The 22,313-nt window shown below is 55.9% G+C and overlaps 3 protein-coding genes across 3 annotated transcripts; all 3 read left to right on the plus strand.

Annotated features, from left to right (window-relative positions):
• The first annotated feature begins 224 nt into the window (after positions 1 to 224).
• Positions 225 to 4,790, plus strand: SNCG (synuclein gamma). Its single transcript, XM_082718097.1, has 5 exons — positions 225 to 503; positions 1,271 to 1,312; positions 1,599 to 1,726; positions 4,161 to 4,232; positions 4,482 to 4,790. Exons 1-5 carry the CDS (start codon positions 278 to 280, stop codon positions 4,500 to 4,502), a joined length of 489 nt encoding a protein of 162 aa, XP_082574223.1. The 5' UTR covers positions 225 to 277; the 3' UTR covers positions 4,503 to 4,790.
• A 3,322-nt stretch (positions 4,791 to 8,112) lies between these two features.
• ADIRF (adipogenesis regulatory factor) lies at positions 8,113 to 10,507 on the plus strand. Its single transcript, XM_082718100.1, has 3 exons — positions 8,113 to 8,361; positions 10,053 to 10,115; positions 10,316 to 10,507. Exons 1-3 carry the CDS (start codon positions 8,301 to 8,303, stop codon positions 10,420 to 10,422), a joined length of 231 nt encoding a protein of 76 aa, XP_082574226.1. The 5' UTR covers positions 8,113 to 8,300; the 3' UTR covers positions 10,423 to 10,507.
• Positions 10,508 to 18,432: 7,925 nt separating this feature from the next.
• FAM25A (family with sequence similarity 25 member A) lies at positions 18,433 to 21,499 on the plus strand. The gene is made up of 3 exons (XM_082718116.1): positions 18,433 to 18,986; positions 20,306 to 20,368; positions 21,311 to 21,499. Exons 1-3 carry the CDS (start codon positions 18,914 to 18,916, stop codon positions 21,442 to 21,444), a joined length of 270 nt encoding a protein of 89 aa, XP_082574242.1. The 5' UTR covers positions 18,433 to 18,913; the 3' UTR covers positions 21,445 to 21,499.
• Positions 21,500 to 22,313: the final 814 nt, after the last annotated feature.

Below are 22,313 nucleotides of genomic sequence, written 5' to 3' on the forward strand. Positions count from 1 at the left end.
GCCCCAGGCCTGAGAGCCCCCAGCCATTGCTGCCACTGCGGGTGGACGGGGCAGTGGATGAATACGGGGCAGTGATGGATAAGGACGAGTCCAGTTCCCTGCAGCCCCCCTCCCTGGAGGGCAGGGGGCAGGAGGAGAGGGCTGAGCAACTGAGCTCGGGGAGAGCTGGACCCAGCTGCCCCGCCCTGGGGGAAGGTGAGGGCGGGTCCCCTCCCCCCTCCCTCCCCGCCCCGCTGGCTGAGCTCCCAGCAGCCAGCAGCCGCATCATCAATATTTCATGGGCGTCAATAAGAGGCGGCGGGGACGGTGGCTGCAGCAGCATTCTCGCCAGCCCCAGCCACAGCTCTCTGCAAGAATCGACCTCCCTGCCCTGCCCACCACCATGGACGTCTTCAAGAAGGGCTTCTCCATCGCCAAGGAGGGTGTGGTGGGCGCCGTGGAGAAGACCAAGCAAGGGGTGACAGAAGCGGCCGAGAAGACCAAGGAGGGGGTCATGTATGTGGGTGAGTGTGGGCAAAGCAGGGCGTGGCAGGGTGCAGCAGCCGGGAGGCTGGAGGCAGGGATGCCCAGTTTCTGGGGGCCAACCTTATCCCCCAGCTCCAGGGAGGCATTTTGGGTGGGGTGAGGACCTGGCTGTTGACTCAGGGTCTCCAGGCCCTGGAGCACCCCCATCCTTCCCCAGCCCCCCATTATGTGCTTTGACCTCCTCAGGACCCCAGTATGTCTGGGGCAAACACACCTGTTTGTGCACATACACACATGTGCACGTGCACAGATGCAACCCAGTGTCCCCCAGCCCAGCACCCCTGGACTCAGATGAGAAGCTAGGCTGAGCCTACAGCCTCTGTGGGATGAGTGGGCAGGTGCTCATCAGCCATATCCTAGATCCCCACCCTGTTCCTAGTGGGGGGCAGGGGAGAGGAGCATGAGCCCCAGTATCCTGTGCAGCCCCACCCCCCTCAGCCCCCTCAGAAGCTGGTGACTCAGCTCTGTCCTGTTGCTACTTCCGAGGCCCCGGCCACACCCACGCGGGTCCGGACCCTATGGTCTCTCTCAGCCCTGTCCTGTCCACTTCCCATCCATTCCCTTCCTTCAGACACAGCCGGAAGCAGCCTTTGAAGGGACTGCTGGCCCCCGGACACCATCCTAACCCCCTGCTGACCTCACGGCTTGTCCAGCTGTTCTGTATTTGCTCTCACTACCCCCCATCCCCACTCCCCACCCCTGCAACACCAGGAGGAGTAGGCTGACGCCTCCATTTCCTCCACAGGAGCTAAGACCAAGGAGAATGTTGTGCAGAGTGTGACCTCAGGTGAGGAGCCCAGGACCAGGGGACATGGGGGCTGGGACCTCCAGGGACTGCAACTGGTGCTAAAGCTCCAAGCCCTCCAGACCCTGAGGCTAGACCCAGGGTGGGCCTCCTGATTTCCCCATCAGCATCAGAGCTCCCCAGAGTCAGAGAAAGGGGCAGCCCGGCGCTTCTAGTGGAACCAGAGTTTTGAGCGCTCTGAGAAAGGGGCTGCTCAGCCTGACTTGGGCAGGCCAGGCCCATAGGGGCAGGGGCAGGAGGACAAAGGCTAGTTGGAGTCCTCTTGCAGTGGCTGAGAAGACCAAGGAGCAGGCCAACGCTGTGAGCGAAGCCGTGGTCACCAGTGTCAACACGGTGGCCATCAAGACGGTGGAGGAGGCAGAGAACATTGCCGTCACCTCCGGAGTGGTTCGAAAGGTGAGATGGGGTCCCAGAGAGGCTGGCTGGTGAGGAGGCATCAGTGCCTCATGACATATAAGGAAGCAGAGACTTAGAGGCTCAGGATGTGTGTGCTTCATTTTTCTCACACCCGTTAATGCCTGGGATCCTCCCAATGACCCTCGTGAGGGGGGGCAGCTTGGGGGCCCAACTGGAAAGTGAGGCTCCAAACCACGTCTTCCTGATGCTCAGCATTTGGGAGGTACCACATTTCACCCGTGAAAGCAGGGTCCCATGGGGCCCTGTGTGGTGACAGGCAGCCTCCTAGGCCACAAACACCGGCCTGGAGCTGTGAAGTCACCGCCTACGTGGCCCGCCTCCCGGCCGGGCCAGTGGGCTACCTTCCCCTCGCAGCAGGAGCAGGGAAGCAGCGCCCCCTTGTGACGAAGCAGGGAGGGTCCTGACCGCGCCCTTCGCCTTCGTTGAGTTTGCGCAAGTGCGTGTGTGTGTGTGTGTGTGTGTGTGTGTGTGTGTGTATGCGTGTGTGCGCGCACGCCCCTGGGTGGCCGGCTGCAGAGAGCATGGGAGCAATCAGGCACTCCCAGGAGGGGGAGGCCCCAGGGATGAGCTGTCCCAGCACCCACCACAGAGCAGGCTCTGCTTGAGACATTTTACACTTACTAACTCATTTAATGGGCCCCAAATCTCCAGTGATGGAGTGTGCAAATGAAGCCCAGAGAGGTTACGTGAGGTGTTCAAGATCCCAGGGCTGGTCCTAGCAGTCCGCAGTTCCCAGGGCAGTTAAGAGTGTGAGGTAGCTGGGGTGGGGGAGAGCCCAGTTTATATGGGGGGCAGGTACAGGCTGGGTGCAGGCACCCAGCAATGAGGATCCCTGCTTTGGGAAATGGGGGGGGCACCCAGGCACCCACTTTCTGCACCAACACAGGGTCCCCATGTCCTTGGAGTAGGCAACTGCTCCCTGTCCTCACTCCCAGCTCTGCCCTGGCTAGCTGTGTGACCTTGGGAAGCTACTCAACCCCTGGGGACCTCCACTACCTCATCCGTGACACGGGAGGAGGTGGGAGTGCCCGATTTGCTGTGACAATGTATAATTCTGCAGGGAGCTTGCCCCACGTGAACCCGTTACTCCCGGATCATGCTGAGCACCCAACAGAGACAGGTGACTCCATCATTATCATCATCTGGGCAGGACCCACAGGTGCTCTGGGAGACACCAGGCCCCTCCCTCCCAGCAAAAGAGGCCCTGGGGTAGGGCCAGGCTGCTACTGCGTCTCTGAGAAGGAGCCTGGGCCCTTCTTTTTGGCTTTGAAGAAGGGCCGGTGAGCCTAGGGAGCCACCCAGGTCTTAGGGTATGGGTGGCTGCCCCAAGAAAGACATTTCCTGGTGTCACCTAAAAACCAGTCACAACTGCCCCTCCAGTGAACCATAGAAGGATGTGACACTGCCTGTCCGACAGCCCTTTCCTTCTGCGGGCCTCGTCTACCCACCTTGGGGCAGCAGGACTAGGCAGGGAGCTGCCTACCCTTTGCTTGAAAGGCCTGCCCCAACTCTTGCTGACCAGTTTGGTGCCCCAGTCTATCAAGGATGTCCCAGTGGTAGCACGGACATGGCAGGATCCTCTAAAGGTAGGTGCTAGGACCGGGATCCTGGCTGATCACCCAGCCTGGTTTTGCCCATAGCTGCCACCTTAGGCAAGTGTCTGGCTGGGGATAAGGGAGGAGGAGACAGGAAGTGGGGAGGATTGTATAACCCCTGTTGGCCCAACCACACCAGCTTCAGCCCAGAGGCCATCCAGAAGGCAGGCAGAGAGAAAGATGCTGCTTGTAGAAGGATGGGCCTGGAGCAAGCCCAAACTGATCTCAAAAGTCCCATTGCTTTAAGCTCTGAGGCCTTGAGCTGGATACTTGGCCTCCCTGGCCTGGAGGTTGCTGTATGAACAACGATGGCATATCCCTCCTCCTGGGGTTACTTGGGAACTAAGTCAGACAAGGGTGTATGATCATGTGATTTGGGGACACTGAGGGTAGGTCAGGCCTCAGGTTTCAGGGCCACAGCCCTCCCCCACCCCACTGCACCACCCTGCCCCCCCCACCCAGTCCTCCTCAATGCAGAGGCCCAACCAAGGACAGCCCAGAGACTCTGCTTTAGCTTGGCAGCGGGGGGGGGGGGGGGGCATGTAAAGCTGGGCTCCAGGAGACTTGGTGCCCCCAGAAGGCCTCAGCATTCTCGGACAGAGCCCCCACTGTGGGTCTTTACACAAGGCTCTGTCACTGCCATGGTCTGACTGGTCCTCACACTTCCTTCATCTCCTGACCTCCATGCACAGCAAGCTGTTGAGGGCTTCTGCTCATCTCTGAGGCCAGGTGGATGAGCCCTGGCTGCAGAGCAGCTGGAGCCTCTGCACACTCCACACGGTCCCACATCCCTTGGGTCCCCCTTTGCTCCCTCCCAGGAGGACCTGGAGCAACCAGCCGCCCCGCAGGAGGACAAGGCAGCCACAGGGGAAGAGGAAGTGGCTGAGGAGGTAAGTGCTGGGCTCCCGGAGGACACTGGGCAAGCCTGCTTCCCTCCCAGGGTCCCCAGATCCCTCAGGACAGCCCCCTTGACCTTCTGCAGCCCCCTCAGCGTAAGTGGGAGGTTCCCTCATGAATGATTCCCTCAGGGTGGAGGGCCAGAGATGACTCCCAGCCCCACCGCACTGGGGGTGTGGGGGTTGAGTGGGGGGCTGCTGGGCGTGGAGCTGGGGTTGTGTGTGAGGGGCACTCTCTCCCAGGCCAAGAGTGGAGGAGACTAGAGGGATGCCAGTCCGCCACGGAGACCCCGAGGAGGAGCCCTCTGCCTTGCACCCCACCCCCTCCAGGCACGCGGGGTGCCCAGCGCAGAGCGTGACCCGGGTTGCTCATGTTCCCACGCCCACACCTGGCCACCCACAGGCCTGTCCTCCTAAGCTGCCTCTGATGCCTTCACCTCCCTCCCTCCCTCCCTCACAGCCTCCACCCCCTGGTCCTTCTGAACCCACAGATGCTGCTGTGAAATTTTGTTTTTAATGATTCCAAATAAAACTCTAGTCCTCACCCCTGGCCATACGTGCCCATGCTTCTACTCTGTGCTGCCTCATCTGGGAACAGAGAAGCCAGGCCAGTCTGCTGGTGGGCCTGGGAAGCAGGTCTGGGGCCAGGTACCCTGGGCATTTTAGGAACCTTCTGAGCATAGGCACCGCCTTCAGGGAGCCCACACCGTTGTCTTTTAACATGGAGCGCTTTGGGCTCCCCCAGACAACCTCACAGCCCTCCCTGGAACTGAGGGTAACCCTTAAAGATGTGACGTCCAGGCCCATAGCAAGTCCTCTTTGAGTCTCCCAGTGCAAAAAGACATGACCCCATGGTTCCTCCTGCCTGGCCCCAGCTGGCTTCAAGCTCCCACCAGCTTGGAGCTGGGCTTTTCCTTCCTTTGCCAGAAGTCCTGTCAGGTATCATTAGAAAAGATGACAGCTGAAAAGCAGGAGAGTGAGCCTCCACCCTTTAAAAGTAGTAAAAATGAACTCCTCCCAGGCCTGAGCACTTTACCTAATTTAATCCTCAGAACAAGCTCTTGGTATGATCCCAGTTTCCCTAAGGAACTGAAGAATGGAGAGGTTAAATAACTTGCCCAAGGGCACAGAGCAAGGAACCTCTGGGACTGGGCAGAAGCCAAAGTCGCCTGGCTCCAGAGCCACCCAGTTAATGACCACACTCTGCTGCAGGACCCTAGACTTCGTGGCCCTGTTTCAAAATAACCTGCGGACCAGGTTGGCAGGTGTCCTACATGAAGGGCTATTGGCATCATGTCCTGGGGCCTTGTTCAGAGGCGATGGGGAGGTTCCTTCCCCTATGGCACCCAGACAGTTTGGGCTCAGAGCATCTAAGTGACTTGCCCCAAGCCTCCAACCCCAGGTGTCAGAGCTAGAGCTTGAGTCCACCCCCGAATTCAGACACTACCGAGATCACCCCTTTCCCATCCTGCCTCAGTGGTGGGAAGTAGGGGTCAAGGCCAGCCCTGTGGGCTGAGCAGCGTTGTAGCCCAGTCTGCTGGCCATGGGCATCCACTGCTGAGGAGGTGGGAAAGGAGCAGGAGGCTGCTGGTCCCGCAGACTCCCAAATCCTACCATGGGAGGAGTGAAAGTTCTAGAGGAGGTTCAGGGCAGTCAGGGGTGTTAATGCTCCTGGACCCAGATGCATGCACAAAGCAGGCCTATGCACGCCTAGGAGCAGTCCACCCGGGGCCTGGGTGTGTCTGAGAGCTTGGCCTTTGAGAGACAGAGAGGAGGAGGGAGTCCCATAAGGTGACAGGGGAAGGAGGACACCTAGACCCAGGCCCTGTGCACCGTGCGTCACCAGCCTCCCAGTGCTCTCTGCCTCTGCCAAAGGAATCTGGAAGGGTCCCTGCTGCTTGACTCCCACCCTAGACACATACTCAGGGCCTGTTCTTGGGGTCAAATGCCAAACATCTAGGTTCACCCTATCCAGGAAGCCTGTTCCCACTGGATGGCACCTGTATTGCTCGCAGCCTTCCAAACCCTATAGGGGTGCTTGGGTAGCTCAGCTGGTTAGCTCTTGATCTCAGCTCAGGTCTTAATCTCATGGTCATCAGTTCAAGCCCTGTGTTGAAATCCACGATGAGCATGAAGCCCACATTAAAAAAATATAGACCCTCTCTTATGTGCTCTGGGCTCCTGCAGTTGCGCCTGGGTTCCCTAGAGGAACAACCGCTCTCTGGATCCCTCTCCTTACCTGAGAATGCCCCCTTGTTGAGGGGCCTCTGCTGAATGTGGGGCAGCCTTCAGCCCACTGAACCTTCACAAGAGCCCTGTGAGGAGATTCTGTTTCCCCCATCCACCCATCAAGGATGGGGCACTAGGGCTCAGAGAGATGGACTTGGCCCGGGGAGTCCGACTGCAGTGCCTGCTACTTGAAAGACACTCAGCTGCCCCTATCATCACTGGCTTGGGCCCGGCTGTGCCTCCCACAGAGGCTGCTGCCTCCCTGTCTTATTCTCGTCCACTGGGACCTACACCAAAGAGCATTAACAGCCAGCCATGAGCTAACTGCTGTGGTGAAAAGATCTTTGTGGCTAAAAGGCCTGGTGCTACTAGTGGGAATTCAGGAAGACATGGGCAAAGCTGGGCTCCGCGGGGTTCCCTAGGCAGTGAGAAGGCAGCTCCTGCCACACCTTTGTGCTCTGGGCTTGGCTGGGCTTAAGGCCAGGAGGAGAGGGCGTGGTGGCCGCTTGGTTCCTCTGTCATTGGTGTCCCCTCCCCCCATCTGAACTCAGTGCCTGTCCTCCTACTTGCCCGGGGTTGACCTCACCTCCATTAATCCATTCTCATTGTGCGTGATCGAGCCCGCTTCCAGACAGTCCACTCGGTGGCTGACACTCCACGGTTTACCCCCCAGCCTCTCCCCACAGCTACCTCCTCCCTAAAACATTAGGGGCTGGGCATGGGCCAGCCGAGGGGACCTGGGTATGCAGGGTCTTCCCAGGGCTCCAGAATATGGAAGACTCCCACACCACCCCGGAAAGCAAGCACTAGAGAGTCCAGCAGCCACACCAAGATGCACAAGCCCAGCACGATGGTGGCCTCTAAGCTCCACAGGTTGGCTCTGGAGTGGAACCAGGGTGGAGGCCCGACCAGCACACTTGAATGCCAGGGGCGCATGCCTTTTGGGTTATTTTGCTGTTCTCGGGATTCGTGGCTCCACCACTGGTGCGTGGGCCTCTAACCCCACTCCCAGTGCCCCTGGGTCATCACCACATCCAGTGTGCACCCCATCCTGGGAAAGGTGACCTCATTGATCTGAGGCTCAGCCACTCCCTTCTTTGCTGTGTGGCCTGCGGAGATTCCCTGCCCTCTCTGAACCTTGCCTCCGGCCCACTCGGAGGGCTTTGGTCACCTAAGGAAGCCATCTCCTTGCCTGGGCTGGGCACACACAGTACCTCTTTCCGTTGTTCCCCCTCCACCTTGGGCTGCTTGCTCCCTGAGTCTCTTCCCTCTGTGCCTGCCTGGTCCCAGTGGCAGCAGTCTGCAATGTCCTGGCCAGTGTGTGGGGACAGCCAGCTTGGTGGTTGTTGGGGTCTTAGAGTTTGCAGTCCACTGTCGCAGATTCGAGCCCTGGCCATTCAAGTCTGGGTGAGACCAAATGCGCCCTCTGTATCTCAGTTTCTTCCTATAAACTGCTGATAACACCAATTTCATGAAGTTGTTGAAGGGGGTCAGGCGCTCCCCTTCTATTCCGGCCCATCTCTGGACCCCGACCCAATCCCTCTGCAGCCCCTCTTCCCTGTTCAGACCCTGGTGGGGACGGCCGCCTTCTCATCGCCACCGGCCCGAGGACGGGATGTGCTCTCGGGTTGGTGGAGCCTGGAGCAGGGCTGGGTCGGTCTCTGGAGCTTGTCTGCCGGGAAACGCCCCGCGCCCCACCTTCCCCGCCCCGCGGAGGGCGGGCCGGCCCTGGGGCGCCTTAAAAACCAGAGCCCGCTCTCGGGTCGCCGCAAGGTGAACAAGATTTAACATCGCTGCCGCTACCTTAGACGACCTCGCAGACCCCCCGCAGCCATGGCCAGCAAGGGCTTGCAGGACCTGAAGCAGCAAGTGCAGGGGGCGGCCCAGGAAGCGGGTGAGGACAGCGCGCGACCCGGGGCACATGCAGCGGAGGCAGAAGCCCTGGGTCGCGCATCAAGTCGGTGGGCGGTTCCGGCTGGGGAGAGCCCTCCTCTGAGATGCAGGGACGGGGCCGACGCCCACCCCGCTCAGCCCAGGGGATGAAGCCTTGAGGCAGATGGGGGAACAGCGGTGCCCGAGGGTTCGTGGTCCGATTTGGGCATTGCCAGGGGCCAATATGAGGAGGCTGAATGGCGGGGACCGGCCCCACCCCGATCCCGAGCGGCCCCACCTCAGTCCTTAGGGGAGGGTAGAGGTCCATGGAAAAAGCCCGCCGCGCACCCCGAAATCCACCTCTGCCTGCTGGGGTCTCAGAGGAGCACTGGACCGGATGGGATGGTGGAGGCGGCTTCCCCCCCCCCCCGCCCCCATTGTTTTGCGCCCCTTTACTTCCCCCGCCCCCACACAGGAAAAATAATCGTTTCCAAGTTCTCACCCAGAGGAACTCCCCACTCTCTCCCCACAGGGCAGGTCCCAGCCTTGTTTCTCTGCCTCCAGTTCTTTTCTCCTCGGACCTGAGGTTATGCAGCTGGGGTGGGGTAGGGTAGACTGGGGCTAGAGAATGTGAGGAGACCCCTGGGCCCACCAGCTGCAGCTCTTCCAGTCCCAGGGCAGCCTCCCTCGGGACTCTGGCTCCCAGTCTGTCCTGCACATATCCCACTCAACAGACAAAACTAACACTAACTCCCTCCATCACCAGTGCCCCAGGGAACTCCCACGGTTGTTCCCCTGAAATTAAAATGCTACCAGGAAGCCTATCTATAGGATCCTTCCTTCTGGGCCTCACTTTCCCCATCTGTAAGTTGGGTGCAAAGGCTCATTCTCTGTGGCCCTGACTGGTTCTGTCATATAAGGCCCCAAGGGGGACAGGAAGGGGGGTGCTTTGTGAGCCACAGACCCAGGGCCTGCCTGACCCCGTTACACCTCCCTGGCCCAGGGTCTGAGTAAAGCAGGTTCTTTCCTGTTCAGCAGCAAGGATGTCAGATCACCCAGCAGGTGGGACCCATTTGAGGTCCTGGAAGCCGTGTTCACCATGGGCACAAACTCTGGCCCAGAGGACATGGCCTGACCTTGGAAGTGTCACCTCCTCTCTGGACTTCCATTTCCTAATGCCTTAAGTTGCCTGCCCACGGAGGCACTACTAGCATCACTGCTTGTGACGAGGTGAGGCACAGGAGAGGGTGAGGCACAGGAGGGAAGACGCGGTGAGAGGGCCTCTTGCAAAAGTAGACTCCCGTGCACTCCAGGTGGGAAATCAGGCATCTTGGCCAGGCTTCTGGAGGAGACATCGTGAAAGGGGGACATGGTTCTTCTTGGGCCATGCCCAGGAGCAGCAGAAGACCAGATGCCAGCTCCAGCCTCTGTTGGGATATTTTCTCTGCAGTCCTGGAGTTGGGAAGAGAAGCAGACCAGAGGGGAGGAGCCTAGAGTTATAAATAACTAAGAACACCCTAGAGGCATGGAAAGGGCTCCTTGCCTAGCTGGGTGGCTGGTCTTAGTCAAAAGACTTCACTTCCCTTGGGCCTGTAGGACAGACAGACTACTCCAAAGGACAGATCGGGGCCGGGGTGGAGGAGTAGCAACGGTGGGGTCCCTGTGGTCAGCAGTGTCTCAATATGGGCTAAAGGCCACATCTCTCTGTTTCAGTGACTGCGGCAGGAGCATCGGCCCAGCAAGTGGTGGATCAGGCCACAGAAGCAGGGCAGAAAGGTCTGGTGTGCTGGTGGGCAGGAGGGTGGGCAGCCCCCGCACACCCCCCCCCTCCCCATTCAGCCCTCACCCAGAGATATCCTCTCCTTCCGAGCCCCTCTGCCCACACTGCTTCCTGGGACATGGAGATCCAGGCTAATCCTACAGGGCTCTGGTTCCCAGGGCCTCGCCCTCATCTGCTTTCTTTTTTCCTTCCCCAGCCATGGACCAGGTGGCCAAGACCACCCAGGAAACTATCGACAAGACTGCTAACCAGGCCTCCGAGACTTTCTCAGGTTTTGGGAAAAAATTAGGCTTCATGAAATAACAGCATGGAAACATTTATGCCTCCTTCCAGGCTCTCAGCTCTGGCAGGCCCTTGGCCTGCTGCCTTATTAAAGTACTTGTTCCTACCTTGTGTCCACTTCATGCCTCCCCACAAGCTGGGCCCAGTCCTCTGTCGCCTAGAGCTGAGCCCCCGTATCCAGAAACCCAGCCTGGACATCCAGAGTTCTGGCATCCCAAATTGGGAAACCCAGGCAGACTGTCCGAGAATTCTTTTCCCATGGTCTCAACAGCAAATGCAGACGCTCCCTTATCCGAAATTCAACGACATATCTGTGCCTCTGGTTCTCTTCAGGAGCCACCCCATGCCCCATTCTCAAACCGTTCCCCCACCTTCGGGAACCCCGCCCCTCCTGGAAGGGGATGTTGGGTCCCTAGATGCTCGAGGGGCTCAGCTCAGGGTGGGGGGCGAGGGACTCCAAGGGCTGGGGCTTCGGGAACCTCTCCCTGAGACCTGCTCCTGGAGGCTGGGAGAACCAAGGCATCCCAGGGCTGGGCGCCTTCGAGGACAACAAGGAGTCGCAGGAGTGGGATTTCCGTTCCCCCCCACCGCGGGGTGTTTGTGCGCCGGCCCCACCCGGCGATGAGTCACCGGGCACGACCGGGAAGGCTGGGACGCGTTCCGACCAGCCACGCCCGGCAGGCTGGACTGGAGAGCGTTCCGCGCGGCCGCCGGGGCAGCCCCGCCCACGAAACGCCCCCGGAGGAGGAGCAGGGACGCACGGGGCGGTGCACGTGGCGGTGAAGTGGGGGACCCGGCAAGTATGCGTGCGTGCGCGCGCGACCCGGCTCGCGAGCACCCGGACCCGCTGGGACATTTCAGGACTTTCCGTTCGGGGACGGAGACTGGCCTTTTCGTCCCGCAGGGCCCTAGGAGGATTAGACTTCCCGCAAAGTTAGTCTTCCCCCCCATTCCAGCACGTGTCCACGCACGCGACACCAGCCCTGGGTGACTCACAGTTGCCACAGGATAAGGCGCGGCCCTGGCGCCGGGCGCTGGCGGCCCCCTTCATCCGGACCCACTGCCACACCTCGGCTGCTGACGCGGTCTACCCCTTCCCCACCTTCGCGTCTTTGCACACGTTATTCCCTCCTCCCGGAAGACGAGCGCATAGGTAGCCAAGCCTTTTCCATTCAAAAATATTGATTACGCTTTCTAGTTCGGGGGAGTTAAGAGGGAGAAGATGAGTCTGTCCTTCCTGCGTTGACTCAAGACAGGCTTCGGCAGGCAGGGAGCAGCGCTGTCGTGGGGTGCCCGGCCCTGGCCCAGATCTCTCTCTGGGTGCAGCTCTGCTCAAGTGACCTTTCTCTTCTCCCATCTGGGATCCCAACCAAGGGTGGGACAGGACTTCTCCCTCTCACCGTCAGCATCTCCCAGCCCTACCCCAGGGCCAAGCCCTGTTCACTCTTGTTTTCTGGTTTGCTGACTATACCCAAAAGAATGCTTCGCCTAATTTGCAAAATGGGCCAAGGCTGCTCCCTCCGGCCCAAAGGGAAGGTCCTCAAAAAGAGCCCCAGCCCCCAGGTGGGTGCTAAGGTCAGGAGCGACCGTCTTGGGCCACAACTGGGGGGAGGCCAGAGGGGCTGGATTGGCAGAGGCCTCACATCTTTTCTGGTGTGCTCCCTTCCGGTGGTGACTCAGAAATCCCCAGGGCCTTAGCAATCCCTCTTTATCCAGTGCTCCTCAAGAAATTGCCTTAGGAATGGGTGTGGGACACAGCTCTGGCTAAGAAGAGGGGAGATCACATCTGGGGGCCAAGGAGCTTTGAGGAAAAATTTTCCATCCTCAAGAAAAAAGAGAGAGAGAGACAAAGAAGAAAGAGTCCTTCATCTTCCACTGGACATTTTTTTGTGGCTGGAAATGATGCTTGGAACTGTGGTGGCCACTTGTAACCAAAGGAGGAAGAAGCTTCAGGAAAAGCCAGCTTGCTAATAAGGGCCGAGCAGAAATATAGAAAGAAACTGGGTCCCGAATTACTTTATTCAGTTCCTAAATTAACAATTTTTGAGCTGCCACATGCTAGCAAGAGGGAGGATTCGGCTTCCCATGGTATTTTTTTTTTTTTAAGATTTTATTTATTTATCCGACGGAGAGAGAGGGAGAGATCACAAGTACGCAGAGAGGCAGGCAGAGAGAGAGGGGGAAGCAGACTCCCCACTCTGCAGAGAGCCTGATGCGGGGCTCGATCCCAGGACCCTGAGACCATGACCCGAGCCAAAGGCAGGTGCTTAATCCACTGAGCCATCCAGGCACCGCTTCCCATGGTATTTGAGCCACGGTGAATGAGGTTTTTCTTTTGCAAGCAAAAGCTTCAGTCCCCATGTTACCTGGATGCCAGCATCCTGCTGGCCTCACCTACCTCTCCAGCCTCCTCACTCAACACCCTGTCCCTCTTTGCCTCAGCCACATTGACCTTTTCACATTTTCCTTGACATCATGCTCCTGCTCACCCCAGGGTCTTGGCATGTGCTGTATTTTTCTACCTGGAATGCTCTCCATCCTCCCCCACAAACTAGTCTCATCTAGAGCGCCTACCCTTCATCCTTCAGGATGCCCTGTCCACCCTCCAATACACACATACACACACACACACTCAGAATGGGTCCAGCCATCACTGATACACTCACAGCCCTCCTGTACTCCCTCTCCACAGTTATTCTAACGAGTCCTTTCCTGTGTGCATCTTTGTGATGGTTGTCCATGGGGCTGCAACCAAGTCCCTTCTACTGATAAGTGCACACCCAGTGCCTAGAGTAGTGCTCGGGAACATTTGCTAAATGAACACAGCTGTGACTGTCCTTTGGTTCTCCTACCAGATAACAGTGAGTTTGCATATTGTCACATTCACCATGGGTGCCATTATTGTATGCGGCCCTTTCCACACTCTTCCTGCCCCATGAAGCTAGCCCTCCCATGGCACCAGGCAAATGCTTGTTTCTGTGTGCCTCTGTTCTCCCCAACACTGTGAGCCCTGGGGGTGGAAGTGGAGGCAAGGCCAAGTTTGACTTGGTTTTGCTCAATGTCTGGGACACAGGGAGCACAGTACCAGGGGAGGCCACAGGAGCCTATAGGAGCCCAGGCCTATCTCTGTGAGGTTCATGAAGCTAGCTGAACCCAGGCTGGCTGAAGGGGAGAAGGCTGTGGCCATCTATTGGGTATTGGTCAAGGCTCCAAAGATCAGTTCTCCCATCAGCAATTACCCCAGATAATTCTTGATTCTCCAGATTCCAGTTCCTCAACTAGACAAACACAAGGTCACTAACATTACATATTGTTTCCCTTGGACTTCTCAGTTCTGATTCCTGTCAAGTTATAAACTACATAAGAGACAAGGAGCAGGGTTTTCTATTTTGACTTTCTCTCTCTTTATTTTATTTTATTTTTTTAAGATTGATTTATTTATTTTAGAGAGAAAGAGATCTTGCATGCACCTGAGCAGAAATCAAGAGTCAAAGGCTTAACCGACTGAGCCACCCAGGTGCCCCTATTTTTCACTTTCCAACCCCATTCTCTCTCTCTTTTTGGTTGTTATTTCTCTCTACTTCTTGAAATATTTACATTCCATTCCTCTACTCTGAGCCACACCTTTGTTTTGCCTTAGATCTGCAACTGAAGATATTAAAATCTCTCTGCCATTCTTTTTGCTAAAATATTTTTTGCTATCCATTGGTTGGTTGGAGTTAGTCCTCTAGAAGGTTCCTCAAGAATGAAATATTTACAGATAAAGTGGGAAGACATCTCGGATCTGAGCTCACAATTGCTATAGCTACGCCCCTTGGGTTATTGCAATGGGCCCATGAAGATTCATTGTGTTCTATATTTGTGTACAGCATTTTCTATTTTTAAAAAAGTTAGGGGCGCCTGGGTGGTTCGGTTGGTTAAGTGACTGCCTTCAGCTCAGGTCATGATCCCAGAGTCCTGGGATCGAGTCCCGCATCAGGCTTCCAGCTCCATGGGGAGTGTTTCTCCCTCTGACCTCAGCTCTCATGCTCTCTCTCACTCTCTCTTTCAAATAAATAAATAAAATCTTTTTTTAAAAAGTTAGAAAGTTAAAACTAAAACTTTATTATTCTTATTTCATTAGACAATATTATTTTGTTAATTAACTTAAATTTTAATTTAGCTAAATATGCTAATGTCAGTTCCTCCCTTCTGATCATTGTATTGTGGTTGTGTGAGACGCAAGCATCCACAAGGGAAGGCTGGGGAGGAAGATAGAGAAACTTCCCTATTCATTGTAAAGCCCTTGTATTTATGACATTGGAGGCTGTCGGGAATCCAGAGTTCAGATCTGAAGTAGAACTTCCCAGGCATCAGCGGGACATTCTCATGGAGAGGGTCGGGCCGGGGACTCACCCAGGTTCTTCTGTTCAGGAGACTGGCCTTCCTTCATGTAAGTGTTGGGCTCACCTTCGTAGCCGTGAACCGAACTAACTTCAAGAAGGTTCTATAGGCAGCCTTCTTTTCCCAGTTGTGGCCTCCAGGGGTTCAGCTCTTGCCTTTCCAAGGGCTCTCTTGTCTCTTGGAAGGTGGTCCTCTTTTAGAGAAGCCCCTCTGGAGTTCCTTGGGCTTATTCCACTTCTTTCTTCAGCTCCTCAGGTTCAAGTTCTGTCCCAAAGAGTTCTCACTCAGAGGGCCATCTCAGCCCGGAAGTGAGTGTTGCTGGCAAAGTCTGAGACGCCTGCTACCCAGGCCCTTCCCCATCCCCTGCTCTTCGGTACTGGCCTGTCTTCCCCCTGGGTTCACCTGCTTCTGGATTTGCATGGTTTCCCAATCCCAATCTCCTGATTTCTCTGAAATTAAGTTTGACCTGTGGGTGTTGGTGAAGGCCTGCCTTTGTCCTCCTCCTCCTCCATATGGTTTCAAGGAGGAGAAATGGGACTATCCGGAATTAAGCTGCTGCCTTGTTTCCTGCAGACCCAGCAGTCTGGCAGGCTGAGCTGGTGCTGTGTTTACAGAGAATCTGTATCCACTCTTCACCTGCTCCTCCCTGCCCTCGCCCTGGGAACCTGCCCTCGTGAGCTGCATCACCAGGGCTCCCGCGGCCTCAGCCCCAGTTAGGTTCAGCCAGTGGGGGATGGATCGGGAGAGCAGGGAGGGCGAGGAGAAGTATTTATCCCTCCTGCGCCCTCCTTGCTTGGCATGGTTTGGCAGAGGCTGTATTCCTCTGCTGCTGCTCCTTGTCTGATCTTCTCCTAAAGCCCCAGCTCTCCTTGGCGTCTGTACGGGCTCTCCTTTGCCCCTCCCAGGCCCAGGGAGGTAACCGCTCTCGCTATTACAGCTCCCTGGGCACCTTGCCATCTTTTGCTGTTCTCTTAAATCTGCCCACAGCTTTGTGGGCATCAGATACCCCTTTGATGTGCCCTCCGCTTTCCACCGGAACCTGGACTGTCAGCCATGGATGTGTAATGTTGACATGCCAAGGAAGTCCTTCTCTGCTGGCCCACAGACCGTCGCTAGGAGTCTGGATTTGGTTCCCTGTAACCGGAAGGGGTTGGTGTGCGCAGGGTCCGTAGGCTGAGTCTATCCTGTGAGCTCAAATCCAGGAAGCAGAAGGAGGACAGGCGGCCGTGACACTTGACATTCGTGACATCTGCAGTTCAGCTCACATGAGTCCTGCTTTGGACACAAGATAGCCCCAAGTATTGGAGTACCTAAAATCAACATTCTTTGTTATTATTTTTCAGAACTGGTCATTATTAAGTTGGCAAATTGTTATTTGAAAAATTAGCTCTGTGACTTGGTGACGCAGCCAGCGGGTTCTTTGCCAAACTGGGTTGCTGAGCACATTCCACTTGTAGGATTAGTAGGCTCCACCGGAGGCCTGAGTGTCCAGTCCCGATGGCTGGGCTTCACCTTCTGACTCAGGACAGGCTGCCAGGTGCCTGTGTTTAAGGGCTGCTCCATGGGGGCCCAGTGTGAGTCAGGCCTCTTCCAAGACTTGGGATGATTCTCTCCTGAGTCGTCTTCCACCTCATGGAGGCAGTGAGGTTGCTCCCCGCAGGAGCTGCTTGAGCTCAGCCCCTCCCACCAGCATCCAGCCCTGGTCAGAGGGTCTTGCACGGGGTGGGCTGGGAGAACAGGGAGCTGGTCACAGCTAGAGCTGGAAGACTAAGGGGGGTTGGATCTGGGCCAGAGCACCAAGGTCCAGGGCCCCAGGCTGGTCCTGCGCAGCTTGGCCTCTCCAGGCCCCTTGCTTTCTCCCTGCTAGGTATTAGGGATCTTTGTCTGGACCTAACCTTGCCAGCAGATCTGGGGCCATAATGTGTTGTCACTGGAGTCAGGGTGCTCATACCTGGGCAGTACAGGGTCTCAGGGGGCAGGCAGGGTGATGTGGCAAGGGCAACAGTAGCCTGACAGTGGAAGAAAAGTGTATCCAGAAACTGTGCTGGGCTGAGCTCGGGACTGGCACTGGGACCAAAGTCCTGCTGAGGGGCTGAGCCCTAACAAGGGCCTATTGAGGGGCAAGTGAGCTCCTGAGGAGATGGAGAGGAGTACCCTAGCATGGGCACAGGTAGGAAGGGGTCTGTAGAGTCTGGGAGCCATTCCAGAAATGCTGAGTGACACCACCATCCTGTCAGGGGATTAGGCACAGCGAGGACCCCTGTGGGCCTGGGGGACCCACACAACCTCAGAGGAAGAGGGTTTGATGGGTCCAAGGAAATTCCTGTGGGATTCCCACCAGGTGTGTCCTGGAAGCTGCCCTCCAACCCCCACTGCCAACTCAGCAGTGCTGCCTGAGCAGAACATTCTGGTATTTGGCTGTGGTAAGGGGTGAATGGAGTCTCGGGGACCTACTTAAGCTCCAGAGCCTCTTTTGAGTCTACAAGGTCACACAGGGCCATCTGTAACACTTGCAAGAGTAGTAGTATTATGTTTTTTCCCTCAAAGAGGGCCTCTCCAAGTTGTTTAAGACCCAAACACTCCTGCCAGCGGAGAATGACAGGTGGTTGCTATGACCCTGTGACCCAGAGTTTCTGCTGCCACAATACTTCCTCCCTCCCGGGGGTGCTGGTCACAGCTTGGGGCTTCCTAACACCAATCAGGAATGTGGGAAGGCCTCAGCCCCATAACACCCAGGCTGTGAGGGCCCCAGATCGGATAAACACTAATTAGGGCTCACCACACCCTCCTGAAAAGCTCTGAGGGCTGAGAGAGCAGGCAAGTGGGGAGGCGGCTTCAGACTCCTGCCCTAGGCTGGATGGCATGAACAGGGACTTGGGAGGACTTTTCTTCCATGACCCCTGGCCATTGGGGTCACACTCCCCAGCCCTCTGCTCCCTCTACTCTTTGTTCCACCCACTGGTTAGTCAGGGCTCACTGCCAAGCACATCAGTGACAAGGGGGAGGGAATAGAAGTTTAGCAAGAGCTTGCACACATGACCCCACCGACTGTCAGTGACATGGCCAGGAAGGCATGGCTGTCCCCATTCTACACATGAGGAAACTGAGGCTCAGGTTGGGCCAATGACTAAAGGGTATGGCACAAGGCATGTGGCTTGAGGCATCTCTCTCCATCCTGAATAACTAGGGAGGCAGCCTGGTCCCTTGAGCATGTGATGTATCAGGAGCTGGTGGAGTGGCTTTCTGGAATTCTGGCTAGGGCCACCAGACACACCTCCCCTAGTGGTGGTGGGGTCCTCCGTCTACTCTTCTAGGACCTCCTGGGGGACACTGGGCCTCTGCAAGAAGCCAGGCCCCAAGGTGCAGGGATGGCCAGGCTCCCTCCTGGGCTAGTTGCTCCTGTTCTGGCTGTTCAGGTGCTCAGGTGCTCCTGTGAGCGAGAAGCAGCTGACGGCAAGCCAGGGGTGACTGTGTTTCTGGTTAATGCTACATCCTCCTCAGCCTAGGGCAAGGGACCATGATGAGGCCCCTACCCCTCACCCCTCAAATTTCTAGTGAAAGCTGCAGAGACTGCGGAGCTGAGGTCTTGGGGTCCAGTGGCCACCACTTCACTTGTGTTCCTGGCCTGAGCAGCCATCTAGGTCCCCAGGTCCCCAGGCTCTCAAGCCCCTAACTAGGCCACCCTGGGGAACCTGAACAGCAGGCTGGAAATCCTAGGCCTTGTCTGGGAGTGCACCAGTGCCAGGGATGTGGGAAGCTCAAAACTCAGGGGGCTGGCAGGGGTCCCCAGTTGCCTCTCATCCCGCAAACAAGTCAGGCCTCCTGCTTTGGGGGAGGGACATGACCCAGAGCTGACTTCTCTGTCCAGTCCCTGACCCTCACAGGGTCCCAGAATACAGGGTGTAGGGGTCTCATAGTGCCAGAGGGGCAAGGTTGCCCTCACAGCACTGGGGTGGCCCCACCCAGCCTCCTCCTCCTGCCGCCGCCTACGCTGACTAACCAGCTGATCTCCTACTTGGCTTAGGCGGGGGCCCCGTGCTCCAGAGCCCAGGCAGGCATCAGGGGCATCTATAAAAGGACGCAGGGCCAGGCCCTAGCATCCTGCTTGCTTGCCACCTGTCATCTCACGATGCTGGGAGGTCTGGGGAAACTTGCTGCTGAGGGCCTGGCCCACCGCACTGAGAAAGCCACTGAGGAAGCTGGTAAGAAGCCCGAGGCTCCTTTGACCGGGGCCCTTCTCCTAGGGCTGGGAGGGTTGGGGCCTGTTGAAAGCGGATCCCAGTAGATTGAAGGTAGGCCTTGGCCCCTCGACAACCCTGGCTAGTCAGCCCCACAAGGACAGAATGGACGTGATGGGTATGGAAGCTAAGGAGGGCAGCTTGGGTGGAGTCATGAGGGGTCTAGTACCCCAAACAGTCCTCTCCGGGTCAGACCCGTTTCTGGACTCTGTGACTGAGGGCAGAAGGGACTCCAGCTCAGGGGACATGGGGAGAGCCCTGGTGCTTGGGTGAGCTTTGGGTAGCTAGAATCTGTCCGTCTGGAAACCTGGGAGCCCTTCCGTATCAAAAACAGCCTATTTTGAATATCCTCTATAGAAAAAGGAAAAATGGATTTTTATTTTTACCATCAATTTAAAGCTTCAAGCATTTCTTCACTAAGAAACCACCAAGTCTGATTCTGTTTAATGTCAGCCCCTAGGGTTTATCCAAAGGACATTTTGAATTTCTTCCAAGTCCCCAGAAGCCCTTTCTTGTACGCAGACTCCCACAGTTGTATGCAGGAGATGAGTCTGGGTCCCAGCGGGCATTTTGTGAAACACAGCCCCGTGTCCGAGTTGGCCGCTGTGGTTCCTCCTGGCTGGCTGCGGCAGACACGTCTGTCTTTCCTCGGTTAAGCTGCAGCTGGCCTTCCCTGCCCAGTCACACCTGCCACTGGCTCTGAGCTTAGTCCCACCCCTAGTCCGCAGGTGAGGGAACCAAGCAGCACACAGTGGAGGTAGAATCAGAATCAGTTCTTCTGACTCCCAAATCTTGCTGTTCTAGCCACTGCCACCCAAACGTCAGACAACTCCTAGGCGGTCAGAGAGTTCTTTCCTGCTGGAGGAATTGCTCTGGGGCCTTGGTTTTGCTGTAGATAGCTTTGGGATTTGGCCTCCTGCTGCAGCTTCCATTGGGCTGAGGCAGGCCAGCAGCGCGCCCGAAGGTGCCCTCATCTGGGAGACAGGCTCCACCTTGGCCCCAGGCCCCCAGCTGGCAGGAGGGCCTGCTCTTCTGCATTCCAGGCCTTGCCAGGCTGGCCAGGGGCCATGGAGAGCCCCATGCCTTTGTCTGGCTCACCTCAGCTTGTGTCCCAGCAGCCAGGACCCATGGGTGTCTTTGAAGCAAGCCCGCTGGGGCTCCTTCCTATGGGCTGCCGCGTCCTGCCTGCGGTGATGTCCAGGATATCCAGAGCGGTCTGGGCACCATGTTGAGAAGAAGCTGGCTTGTGCTGTGTTTTCACTGTGGGCTTCTCCTCTTTGCAGTTCATGCCGTGGAGGGGGTGGTCAAGGAGGTGGTGGAACACGCCAAAGAAGCTGGAGAGAAAGGTACGGCTGGGGCTGGAACCAGGGAAGGAGAGAAGCTAGGTGCTGGGGGCAGTCGTTCTTTACCTAAGCAGGTCAAACCCTGACCTTGATGATGCATCCTTTCAGGCAGTATGCAATTACCAACACTCATCTGAGACCACAGACTGTACTTTGCTAAAGCAAGATCTATCCAGACAGTTCTTTCTGGGGCATGTTAAGACGGTGTCACAAACGACTATGTGGCAGCAGGCTCGGACAAAAACCATTTCAGACATAAAATTCTCTATTTATATAAATATAAATTTACAGAAGTGTGTGTGTGTGTGTGTGTGTGTGTGTGTGCTATAGTACAGTGATGTAAAAATAGCTCCTTCCTTACAACAAAAGAGATTCTAGAGGGATCAAGGGCTCTGTATTAAATACATGAAATTGTTAAATTGTTAGAAGAGAAGGTAATCTGGATTATCTGGGAAAGGATAAATTGGATAATCTGGGAAAGGAGAGGATTGCTTTAACTATGACAGAAAACCTAACAGCCATAAAAGAAATATTAGGTAAATCTGACAATACAAGATTTCTAAATTTTCCATAAAAAAAAAAAAATGGGATGAGCCAAAAGAAAAACCACACACTGAAGAAAAGCATTTGTAAATAGAAACGAACTGATATAAAAATGACCAGAAGACAGAAGCAGGCAGCTGACAGAGAAATAAGGTCTGAGTAGGCAGTGCGCCCTTAAGGGGAGCAAATGCTGTCTTGCTCTGGACTGCAGAAACCCAAGTTGTGGGGGGAAATAAAACCACACTTGAATGCATTCCTCTGCGAGCCCCGATGCCCTCTGTCCCGTTGGGGCTCCTCCAGGGCACAATCTAGTAAGAACCACATCCCACAGGCCACTCCAGCCCTACCAGCTGGAAATGTTTACTTAGCTCACCGGACATTATTCCTCTTTCTTCCTGACAGCCATTGCCGATGCCTTAAAGAAGGCCCAAGATACAGGGGACAAGGTGGTGAAGGAAGTTACTGAGACGGTGACTAACACAGTCACAAATGCTGTCACCCATGCAGCGGAAGGCCTGGGCAAACTGGGACAGTGAGCACATCCACCTCCAGGGGACTCTTCCTGAATCTCAATAAAAAGCTGTGAAATGTATACACCGAGCCCTGGATTTTTTCCTGTTTGGATGGAAACCCTGCCCGTGTCCCCAGTGGCCACTCTGCGGGGGCAGGGGACCCGCATGTTGGCAGCTTCTGGGGGTCAGTAGGACCCCATGGTTAATCAGTTGTGCTGCCCTCACATTACGATTTCTCACATCAGCAAGGCGCTCTGGAAGAATCGTTAGTGTCTGTGCAACATTTCAAAAATGGTTATTTTCCTAGACACTATATATAGCTTTCAGACACCCCTATGCTTCCAGGACATCCCAAGGGAGGGACATAATTCAACTCACATGTTCTTTGGGTTTTCCTTGAAGTGTTCTTATAGGTCTCAAGGAAGATCGCGGACCAACCTGATGGAGAGTGTAGCTGGGCAGCTCAGACTGTTTGAGATGCTTCACACTCTGAAAGAGACTTTAGAGAAGCATTTGAGCTGGACAGACAGTCATAGAATCAGGTCAAGTAGTAACTGAGTCCACTGCTTACTGGCCATGGAAGCCACTGTTGGATCTTTCCCCAGAGACCTTTTCATGCCCAATTGATAGCAGTGGCCAAGAATGCCTGGCCTCCTCCCCTTCCTGCCATGAGGGGTCAGCACCATAAAGTTAAACCTATGTGGAAGCAGCATTTAGCTTAACATTTTGGATTTTAAAAAAGGAAATGATTTGTAAAGAAGAGGCATCGCTTATTTATCTTGCCGGAAATTACTTGTTCTTCGCAGAAATGAGAAGAAAAGATGTTTAAGGAGCATGTCAGTTGGTCACCACATGTCTGGCTTTTTAAAAGTGGCTTCACAAGTCTTGAACAG

The sequence above is a fragment of the Mustela nivalis genome (genome assembly GCF_964662115.1).
Source record: "Mustela nivalis genome assembly, chromosome: 2".
NCBI classification, from domain to species: domain Eukaryota; kingdom Metazoa; phylum Chordata; class Mammalia; order Carnivora; family Mustelidae; genus Mustela; species Mustela nivalis.

What these genes read in the sequence shown, in the direction of transcription:
- ADIRF (XM_082718100.1), top strand. Translation starts at nt 8,301, where the DNA reads ATGGCCAGCAAGGGCTTGCAGGACCTGAAGCAGCAAGTGCAGGGGGCG. An exon ending in GGGGGCGGCCCAGGAAGCGG is followed by an intron (nt 8,362 to 10,052) that starts GTGAGGACAGCG and finishes TCTCTGTTTCAG; the next exon opens with TGACTGCGGCAGGAGCATCG. An exon ending in CACAGAAGCAGGGCAGAAAG is followed by an intron (nt 10,116 to 10,315) that starts GTCTGGTGTGCT and finishes TTCCTTCCCCAG; the next exon opens with CCATGGACCAGGTGGCCAAG.
- FAM25A (XM_082718116.1), top strand. Translation starts at nt 18,914, where the DNA reads ATGCTGGGAGGTCTGGGGAAACTTGCTGCTGAGGGCCTGGCCCACCGC. An exon ending in GAAAGCCACTGAGGAAGCTG is followed by an intron (nt 18,987 to 20,305) that starts GTAAGAAGCCCG and finishes TCCTCTTTGCAG; the next exon opens with TTCATGCCGTGGAGGGGGTG. An exon ending in CAAAGAAGCTGGAGAGAAAG is followed by an intron (nt 20,369 to 21,310) that starts GTACGGCTGGGG and finishes TCTTCCTGACAG; the next exon opens with CCATTGCCGATGCCTTAAAG.
- SNCG (XM_082718097.1), top strand. Translation starts at nt 278, where the DNA reads ATGGGCGTCAATAAGAGGCGGCGGGGACGGTGGCTGCAGCAGCATTCT. An exon ending in CCTCCGGAGTGGTTCGAAAG is followed by an intron (nt 1,727 to 4,160) that starts GTGAGATGGGGT and finishes GCTCCCTCCCAG; the next exon opens with GAGGACCTGGAGCAACCAGC. An exon ending in AAGAGGAAGTGGCTGAGGAG is followed by an intron (nt 4,233 to 4,481) that starts GTAAGTGCTGGG and finishes ACTCTCTCCCAG; the next exon opens with GCCAAGAGTGGAGGAGACTA.